We start from the raw sequence: 11,315 nt of genomic DNA on the forward strand, positions 1-11,315 counted from the left end.
TCATGTCGAAACATGTAGTTGATATAACTTCTAAAATCAATCTCAGTCTAATGCTACAATGATGTATGCATAAGAATAAAATCTGAGATTTTTGATGTTGTAAAAAAATAAAAGTTCAAAATCTCATTGCATATAAATTTGATACTGAAACAAATTATACAATCTAATAACATCAATCACATAGCTACAAAATCAAAAATGTTTAAACTAAATTTGCTTTTGAAATAATAGTCAGTTTGAATTTCATATCTGTAAACAAAATCGTTTTTACTTGCAAAATTGGCTTCCGCTTACATAGAGCCGGCAAAATAGCATATTTTCTATTTTGCCGGCACCTGCAAAATAGCAACTGCCTTTGAATTACCTCAATATGCCATTTTCTTTGTGATCTTATTCTTTTAGCTATGCCGTTAATGAAAAAAACAAAGAGTAAAGTATAAAGAAGAGAACAAGAATAGATTGATTAATGCATTTCAGTATTATACCTCAGTATGTTTTTTCTATATAAAAAAGAATGAAATATTTGTGCTATTTCATTCCACAGACTATTTGCCAGTCAATAGTTTCAAAGACTATTACCCCGGTCAATAGTTTTATGAACCTATTTCCCGGACTTTTTCATACTAACTTTTCATTGGAGAACAATGACGTTATTGACTATTCTGCTTGGATTTGTGCGCTTGGCAACGTTAAACTCTGAAATATCGAAAACGGTAAAATCCGTATGTGTCTTTCGTTTTAATTTTAAATAAAGATATTACTTACCAGAAGCAATTAGAAAAAAAAGAAAATCTACGCGACATATTTAAAAAGAACTAAACATAACAAATGCATGGTATGTGTCTGTCGTCGTCTTCATAATCTGTGATTGCTTTGGTGTACGGTAATATATTTTAGATAACGTTTGTTATGTGCACAGGAACTTTTACTCATGGATTCCTGGTCTTGATTAAACTACTATACTAGTAAAATATTTACAAATACCACACGGGCCAAAAAAACCTGATAGTTCATAGTATGCATGTTCATGTGACTAATTTTTTTCCAGGTGTTGTATGTAGACTTTTTAGAAAGATATTTTGTTCGGTATAATAAAACACTTAATGACTGGTTATGAAGGTAATAGCAATTGTATTGTTCCTTCGATACTAACTATTGCCCTCGGCTTCGCCTCGATCAATAGTTGGTATCTCAGGGATAACAAACTTGCTATCACCCTCATAACCAGTCAATATGTGTATACTATAATTACGCCTTGGCATTCTTTCACACGCTGTATTGTTTATAATTTGTACTGGTGCTTTTATAATTTGTCATACCGTTCAAGGTTTAAGAGTTACTGATTGTTTTTTTTGACCTGATTTAAATTGTATGTTCTTTTACCACTTTGTTAGTCCTCTCGTCGAAATCAAAAGGGAACCTCGGGACGGTTGAAACATACAACAATTGTAATATTCATGTAGAAATGAGATGTGGTATCGCTGATATAACAGTCAATGAGACCACTATCCACCAGAGACTGAAGGATGTAGATGTAGGCAGCTATATGTCACCGTACTGCCTTCGACAATGATCTTAACCCACACCGTGTGCCGATGTCCCTAGTCGGGAACCTCATAAGTGCAAGTTGACGCATGTCTTATCTTAATGTTTTTTTAGCTGTAGAATTTTGTATTGATGGAATTGGGACTCTTCCCTGAAAGTTGCTGTTTAATTTTATACAGAACTTTTGTTTATATATAAACTCGGAATGATTTATAAGAACTAGATAAAAAAATGAATAGACAACTCTGACCTGTTTATTGTCAAAGACTTATACTGGTATATTTCCCCATAGAATAAGATGTTATGTTGTTATATTCGTCCTTGTTTGCTTGTGATGGGACAAAACTATCCCGCAAGACCCGGTTTCAATTGGTTTATCAATTTACAAAGTACAACACAACACATGGCTATTGGAACCTATGTGTTTACTGAGTAGAACCTGAGTATCACCGTAACAAGTGCAAGCGTTCAAAAAAGGCCACTGTTTCGGACGCAGAGTGATGTGACTGTCAAAAGATAAGATGGCCGCTGGAGGTTGGTAATATATGACCAATAGTTAACTTATGTACAAAAGTCTGAGATGATTATATTTTATACTGAGGGATTTGTTGGGAATAACAAATGAAAAATAATGCAGATATTATGTTTAGTAACCGTAATACGTTGCATAAAAACAACAACAATTAAATACAATAAAAAAAAAATTAGCATCCATTTGTAGCAATGAAATCATGTCGAAACATGTAGTTGATATAACTTCTAAAATCAATCTCAGTCTAATGCTACAATGATGTATGCATAAGAATAAAATCTGAGATTTTTGATGTTGTAAAAAAATAAAAGTTCAAAATCTCATTGCATATAAATTTGATACTGAAACAAATTATACAATCTAATAACATCAATCACATAGCTACAAAATCAAAAATGTTTAAACTAAATTTGCTTTTGAAATAATAGTCAGTTTGAATTTCATATCTGTAAACAAAATCGTTTTTACTTGCAAAATTGGCTTCCGCTTACATAGAGACGGCAAAATAGCATATTTTCTATTTTGCCGGCACCTGCAAAATAGCAACTGCCTTTGAATTACCTCAATATGCCATTTTCTTTGTGATCTTATTCTTTTAGCTATGCCGTTAATGAAAAAAACAAAGAGTAAAGTATAAAGAAGAGAACAAGAATAGATTGATTAATGCATTTCAGTATTATACCTCAGTATGTTTTTTCTATATAAAAAAGAATGAAATATTTGTGCTATTTCATTCCACAGACTATTTGCCAGTCAATAGTTTCAAAGACTATTACCCCGGTCAATAGTTTTATGAACCTATTTCCCGGACTTTTTCATACTAACTTTTCATTGGAGAACAATGACGTTATTGACTATTCTGCTTGGATTTGTGCGCTTGGCAACGTTAAACTCTGAAATATCGAAAACGGTAAAATCCGTATGTGTCTTTCGTTTTAATTTTAAATAAAGATATTACTTACCAGAAGCAATTAGAAAAAAAAGAAAATCTACGCGACATATTTAAAAAGAACTAAACATAACAAATGCATGGTATGTGTCTGTCGTCGTCTTCATAATCTGTGATTGCTTTGGTGTACGGTAATATATTTTAGATAACGTTTGTTATGTGCACAGGAACTTTTACTCATGGATTCCTGGTCTTGATTAAACTACTATACTAGTAAAATATTTACAAATACCACACGGGCCAAAAAAACCTGATAGTTCATAGTATGCATGTTCATGTGACTAATTTTTTTCCAGGTGTTGTATGTAGACTTTTTAGAAAGATATTTTGTTCGGTATAATAAAACACTTAATGACTGGTTATGAAGGTAATAGCAATTGTATTGTTCCTTCGATACTAACTATTGCCCTCGGCTTCGCCTCGATCAATAGTTGGTATCTCAGGGATAACAAACTTGCTATCACCCTCATAACCAGTCAATATGTGTATACTATAATTACGCCTTGGCATTCTTTCACACGCTGTATTGTTTATAATTTGTACTGGTGCTTTTATAATTTGTCATACCGTTCAAGGTTTAAGAGTTACTGATTGTTTTTTTTGACCTGATTTAAATTGTATGTTCTTTTACCACTTTGTTAGTCCTCTCGTCGAAATCAAAAGGGAACCTCGGGACGGTTGAAACATACAACAATTGTAATATTCATGTAGAAATGAGATGTGGTATCGCTGATATAACAGTCAATGAGACCACTATCCACCAGAGACTGAAGGATGTAGATGTAGGCAGCTATATGTCACCGTACTGCCTTCGACAATGATCTTAACCCACACCGTGTGCCGATGTCCCTAGTCGGGAACCTCATAAGTGCAAGTTGACGCATGTCTTATCTTAATGTTTTTTTAGCTGTAGAATTTTGTATTGATGGAATTGGGACTCTTCCCTGAAAGTTGCTGTTTAATTTTATACAGAACTTTTGTTTATATATAAACTCGGAATGATTTATAAGAACTAGATAAAAAAATGAATAGACAACTCTGACCTGTTTATTGTCAAAGACTTATACTGGTATATTTCCCCATAGAATAAGATGTTATGTTGTTATATTCGTCCTTGTTTGCTTGTGATGGGACAAAACTATCCCGCAAGACCCGGTTTCAATTGGTTTATCAATTTACAAAGTACAAAACAACACATGGCTATTGGAACCTATGTGTTTACTGAGTAGAACCTGAGTATCACCGTAACAAGTGCAAGCGTTCAAAAAAGGCCACTGTTTCGGACGCAGAGTGATGTGACTGTCAAAAGATAAGATGGCCGCTGGAGGTTGGTAATATATGACCAATAGTTAACTTATGTACAAAAGTCTGAGATGATTATATTTTATACTGAGGGATTTGTTGGGAATAACAAATGAAAAATAATGCAGATATTATGTTTAGTTACCGTAATACGTTGCATAAAAACAACAACAATTAAATACAGCGTCTGGCAGGGGCCTGTAATTTAGTAATTGCCTTTTGTTGGTATATCTGTCATATTTATTTTTCTTTTACTGTTTCATCATAATTCAGACCATTGGTTTTTTCGTCGGAATTTTTAGTCATTTAGTCATGTAGGGACCAGTTATAGCTTGCTATACGGTACGGGTTTTGATAATTGTTGAAGGTCGAACGCGGCAATCTGTTTAAAATCATATTTTTCACTTTGCTCCATTACATTTCCTGGTAGCTTGTGTAAGGTAACACAATAACTTTAAGTGTCTATGAAGGTAACACGGACGACAAGCAAATCTATCGGAGCAAGGTAGAATGTTTGATTTATACCAGAAAGAGGCTATATGGTGACCTTAAGTATCATTTAATCTCTTGCAGATAGTTGTCTCAATGACAATAATACAACATCTCCTCAGTTTATATTATTTCAATTTATGAATTTCGTGCGGCCGAAGCGCTTTTCTAGATTTACCTTCATCAGAAACGATCAAACCAAAACATTTGAAAGCTAGGGATGTTTGAATGAAAAAAAAAACCTTATACTATAGAAGCTAATTGAATTAAAGGGACATTTTAGTCTTTGATGCATGCTTTTTATGCCACCCGCAACTGAAAGTTGGGGGCATATTGTTTTACCCCTGTCCGTCCGTCCCATTATGGGTATACAGCTATTCCAGATAACTACTCCTACAGAATGCTAGGAAGTTTTCACTTTGCTGGCTGTTTGATACATATAATGAAGGTGTGCATGTGGTCAGGGTTTTGATTTTTATTGATATTTGCTCTTTTGGGAGATAGTTGAAGTTTGTCATTTTTTAGAGTATTTACTTGCATAAGAGGTGCATAACGCAGTTACTTCAGAGTGGAGTGCGGGGGCATCACTTTATCTAGTTTATTAATTATTTTTGCCTTTCAGTAACTGCGAGTACTCTTATAGCTATACTTTGTGTCTTTTGTGTTTTTGATAGTTATTTTTGCTTTGTATCGAGTTAATTTTTTTCAACTAAGGTTTTTATAGTGTGTTCTTATGTTGTGTTGTTCCAACACTGTCACGGGTTGGGTAAGGGTTGGGCGCCCACAAACACGTTTAACCCCTCCACATTCTGTATGTGCCTTTCCAAAGTCAGGTGCCTGTAATTCAGTGAATGTCGTTTGTTGCTGTATATCATAATTGTTTTTCGCTTATTATATTTGTTTTTCGTTTATTATTTTGTACACAAATCAGTCCGTTTGTTTTCTCCTTTGATTTTTTTTACGGGACCTTTTATAGCTTTCTATGCATTATGGGGTTTGCTACTTGTTGAAGACTGCACGGTGACCTATGGTTGCTAACCTCTACGTCATTTAGTCTCTGGCGGACAGTTGTCTCATTTGCAATCATACCACATCTTCTTATTTTCATATAAAAAGAATAGTCCAATATAAGCTACTTACAGTATACGTATACCACCAAGAAACAATAAAGATAAAATAAAAAGTTTTAGGTTTTATTTCATTTTGACAAGATCACAGATATCTTTTTTTAAATTCTACAACTGTTTTTCTCGTCACGGAACTAATCGACTAGAGCGCTCTAGCCGAAGACACGACTGAGATGGAATAGAAAATATATTATGGAATTTCAGCCAATTGTATAAACTAAATTTTAAAGATATTTATCCCTTATAATTTCTTGTGTAAACTGGAGCTGCAGCATATTTTCCATAAACGGGGGCAGGTTGTTGGTAAACAGCACCAGCTGCTCCTCGGGCTCCTGGAGCACCAGTAACTCCCCTGTCTCCTTTATGTCCTGGGTAACCTTGTGGTCCTGAAGCTCCTTGTTCTCCAGATTCACCCTGAGGTCCCATTGGCCCTTGTGGTCCATTTTCTCCCTGATGACCTGGTGGACCTGGTTCACCTTGAACTCCTGGAGCACCTGATACGCCCATGTCTCCTTTGGCTCCCATCATTCCTGGAGCACCAGTCATTCCTGGGTAACCAGTGGCACCAGTCTCTCCAGTTTCTCCTTGTTCGCCGGGGAGTCCTTGATGTCCGGGGAATCCTTGTTCACCCTTTGCTCCTGTTGGGCCTTGTTGACCTGGAGCACCTGGTACTCCGGGTGCACCGGTATTGCCTACCTCTCCTTGTGGTCCAGGAGCGCCAGTAAGACCTTGTGGTCCTGGAGCACCAGTTATTCCTTGGTCACCATTTTCACCCTTGTATCCTGGATATCCCTGAGGTCCTTCTGCTCCTGATGATCCTTGATCTCCCTTAGAACCCGGTGCTCCTGAAAATAGAAAAAAAAGAAAATTATTTATAACAACTCATGTTGATATTTCTGTTCATAAGTGTCAAGCTATCAACGCATTAAAACCCATCCAAGAAAACCCTTGGGGAGTCCACATGTGGACTGTCGCAAGGACGTTATTTCCCTATCCAACCTCCCTATTGTGGTTTAAAATTCCAGTCCTTCATCCGGTAGACCATATTGGCAGAACCTATTGTTTTTTTTTTGTTCTCACCCTGAATTTGCACAAAAAATTTGACACAATAGACGTAGCGAGAGTAAATATTTGATTTTAAGGGCAGAGGATAAGAAGGGAACTCTCATTCTGATGTTTTGTCCATGTATTTTTTAGACAAACTGTTATTGCTTGTTCGAACTGTTTGAATTTTTTTTTCATATCAAATACTGGCTAACAAAATTTGATCATGTTGATCAGGCTTTTAAAACTGCTCATATTACAGATACACTATAAACATAGTTTTTTATCTTAAAAGGTGAAGGAAATTGTTCGGTAAACCATGAAGTTCTTATAATACTAGCTAAGGGAAGGGGAGGGGAGGTAAACCATGAAGTTCTCATAATACTAGTTAAGGGAAGGGGAGGTAAACCATGAAATCCTTATGATACTATTTAAGGGAAGGGGAGGTAAACCATGAAGTCTTTATAATACTAGTTAAGGGAAGGGGAGGTAAACCATGAAATCCTTATAATACTAGTTAAGGGAAGGGGAGGTAAACCATGAAGTCCTTATAATACTAGTTAAGGGAAGGGGAGGTTAACCATGAAATCTTTATAATACTAGTTAAGGGAAGGGGATGTAAACCATGAAATCCTTATAATACTAGCCAAGGGAAGGGGAGGTAAACCATGAAATCCTTATAATACTGGTCCGAGGACATATAGTCCCTAATGTGGACAGTGTATAACTTGCCATTTTTTTTCATACACTTTCCAATTTATTTCTTTACATTTTATGCATGAAATATTAAGTAAGGGGATGCAATTACATGTTAAAAACATTTGGGTGCTGAATCTTTATGTTAAGTAGTGATTTGGTCCAGTTAAAAAAGGTCAAAAATGAGTATGTCTGAAGCTGTCAAACTGAATTTTAGACCCCCTTATCATAGAATTGTTAATATTTTGAGTTAGAGCTGGTAGACTTTTCTATAATTTTGATATTATTTGTCCCAATAGTAGTACACTACACTGTAAAAATCTTTTTGAGATAGAGCAGGTGCGATTTTTTTAATTTGAATTTATTGTCTAAAAGAAATGCACTACGAAATAACTGTGTTCTCGGGCCTACTAGTTAAAGGAAGGGGAGACGGTAAACCATGAAGTCCTTATAATACTAGTTAACGGAAGGGGAGGTTAATCATGAAGTTCTTATAATACTAGTTAAGGGAAGGGGAGGTAAACCATGACATCCTTATAATACTAGTTAAGGGAATCTCATAAATAGCAGTAAACATTTATTCAAATGTGTCTGAAAAAAACCTTTTGGCGTTAAGGACTGACTATTCTATTTCATTAAATTTATTTTGCATCCCGCATTGATTTTCACATGGCATCAAGGTAATCATCTTCGTTAGCCACGGGATACGATCCAGTCCCCTCCTCTCCAGAAGAAGTGTTGAGAGGAGCGGACTGGATCGTAACCCTTGGCTAGCGAAGATGCAAGTTAATTAGCTTACAGCTTAGATAAAACGACTCTATTATTGATTGGTACATGTAAAAAGAAATAGCTGTAAAATACATGGACAATACAAGTTTTTGATTCATAACTGAATCGATGTATATATAACGTTGGTTATGATCTTATAGGCATACTTTAAAATGCGGACTAGAAACTAATCTTATCCAAGTGGTTTAATATGAATACAAATCTGCTAATTAGTAAATTCCGATAACAGAGGTGATTTAGACTTTCAGGAAACTTTTCAAATCTCGGTCAGACATTGACAATGAAGAACCGACCTTTCAACTAACAATGTAGCGAGAAAACATTTGAAAAAGCAATTTTTTTATCCAGGTTTACTTATTTCAAGTCGATGAAAAGACAAATAAATATAAAACAAATATATTTTGGAGATGAATTTCCTGTTACAACCAACAAAGGCAGTATAAAGACCATGCAACTTCCGAAGAGATGAAACCGACCTGAGAAATAACTTATTTGTCAGCTTTATTTCTATAAGACCCCTTCAAAAAAGTTTGGACTATAATTATTTAGCTCTCATTATGCTGTATTCCTAGTATATAAACATTCAGTAAAATTCATCACCGTTTAGAGGCATTTGTGTGTTATACAAGACATATAGACGGAGAAGAGATGCTAACACACAGCATCCCACACTAAATTGTGTTTGCAGGGGATATATTGTCGTAAATTTATAAAATTTTTGCATATTCAAAATTTTTTCATGAAGTTTCATTTTAACAACACTTTTAAATATTAGCGTGCATGATCATATTACATATTCAGAAAGCCTTTTTTTATGAGGCCATGGGCTATCCTGGATTTGTTTAGCAAACTTTTAGGTTCTGCAATGTATGTCAAGAAGGACTCCATATACTCGATACCAATTATGTTGATTTTATCTCATTGTGGGCCCTTTTTTTAATGATTTGACTTAAATATCAAGAATTAACTTAAATTTGACCTACCTTGTCTACCAGCTGGTCCGGGGGGTCCTCTGTAATAAGCGACTGGTGCAGCAGCATAGGCATAAGCACCCGATCTCTTCGATCTCACTGATGGCTCTGTAAATAAATCAAATGTCGTTAGATTGAAATGATTAAATAGATCAATTGAAGGCTGGAATAAAAATAAAACAAAACAAAACTAGACACGGACGCGCCATTTTTGTTTTTGTTTTTTTAAATTTTCTGATCCGTGTCCAGAAGAAAATATGGTATTTCTCGACAATTTATCAAATAAGAAATAGGCTTGAATTCAATATTAATAAATAAAGAATTTTGATATGAATAGAATCTCGAATAAAGAAATTAATTGAAATCAAAATTAATTTATAAGACGAAGCAATTGAAAAATATTTGCTAGCCTGATTAAAAAAGATCTAGAAAATGAATTAACTGTTTGTTTCATTGTATGCTGACGATACAATATGGATGACAGAATAAAGTAAAGAATTGCAACCAATGCTTAACTTTTTAAAAAAATATTGCAAACAATAGAAGCTGAAAATAAATGTGCAAACAATACCAAAATTATGATATTCTCAAAAGTTCGACTGTCAAACAATTTGAAATTTAATATTGATAATCAAGGAATCGATAGAAAATGTATATACATATTGGGGTTATATATGCATATAAAATGTCTCATTTTGGAATTCTAAAGAGAAGAAAATATTTACTAGAAAAAGCCACAATAGCAATGCATGGATTGCTACAAAGATATAGAAAAAAAAACGATTTATTTACTAAATGTCAATAAGATATGCTCGACAAAACTTTTTTACCGATACATTTGTAACTTGAAAGAGTTCATTTGTGCATCTGCAAACTTATACTACATCATACGGAGGACTGAGTAGATACCCTATTTCAATTCCTTGCAAATTTTCGAATGGTAAAATTGGTTTCGCCCTAAGCTTTACATCCTCGTCCTTTTGTCATTGGTGGATAGTATCGTGTTGGCTCAATGGATATCATACCACATCGCAATATTTTTTAGAAATTTACAAAGATGTCTTTCGTGTTATTATTGTCGTTCGGTTACTTTGTCATTGATGTGTGTATTTACCAACATCTCGTTTTATTCATTTGTATCAATACAATTAAGACAACACCGAAGCACCAACTACTATGTTGATGGTACCCTCGAAGACTGATAGTTAACCAGTATTTAGCGTCACCGGAAGTTTACAAAGTAAAAGTGGGGGAAAATCTTACTGTATACAGCAGATTTATTTTAAGTTTTGAATTCCCAAAATTGAACAAGATACTTTAAACAAAATCTAACAACTGTGTAAAAACTTTAAACAACTTACCCTCGTCATCAACAACAACCTTCATCTGCTCCATTTCATCGCTCATTGTTTGGAAAATTTGCCGCAACTCCGACATCTCCTCTTCCAATCCCCTAATCTGGCTGGAACATGATGTGTCTGGCGCCGCATATGCGACAGCTAAACATATACAGAAGACAACGAGGACTTGCATTTTGAAAGTTTTCAGAAAAGCTATGAGCCTACGACTGACAAACATAAACAGATCCAAGGCTTTTAAACGAACTCAATTCTAATGGAATAGAACCCAAGTGTCAATCATCTCAGTAAACCAGGGTGTATTTCAAAGTCTAATTTGATGAGCTTTAATGCAAGGCAAGCAGAAAAAAAATATTCTTGGATGTCTGCTTTACGCTTTTGTCTTTACGGTCATTTAATAGATAAGTGAATTAATCGGTTTCTTTGATAAACTCGAACAAAATTAGTTAATGCATTTATTCAACACTTCGCAAAACCATAAATGCTCAAATTTTATGTTGGGATAAATCGACG

The 11,315-nt window shown here is 34.7% G+C and overlaps 1 protein-coding gene across 1 annotated transcript; it reads right to left on the minus strand.

Annotated features, from left to right (window-relative positions):
* Positions 1-5,994: 5,994 nt before the first annotated feature.
* On the minus strand, positions 5,995-11,032 carry LOC127708032 (collagen alpha-1(I) chain-like). The gene is made up of 3 exons (XM_052212828.1): positions 10,806-11,032; positions 9,457-9,552; positions 5,995-6,789 (listed from the first exon to the last, which is right to left on the minus strand). Exons 1-3 carry the CDS (start codon positions 11,020-11,022, stop codon positions 6,179-6,181), a joined length of 924 nt encoding a protein of 307 aa, XP_052068788.1. The 5' UTR covers positions 11,023-11,032; the 3' UTR covers positions 5,995-6,178.
* Between the last annotated feature and the right edge of the window lie 283 nt (positions 11,033-11,315).

Source organism: Mytilus californianus, unplaced genomic scaffold (assembly GCF_021869535.1).
Source record: "Mytilus californianus isolate M0D057914Y unplaced genomic scaffold, xbMytCali1.0.p SCAF_7, whole genome shotgun sequence".
Taxonomy (NCBI): Eukaryota; Metazoa; Mollusca; class Bivalvia; order Mytilida; family Mytilidae; genus Mytilus; species Mytilus californianus.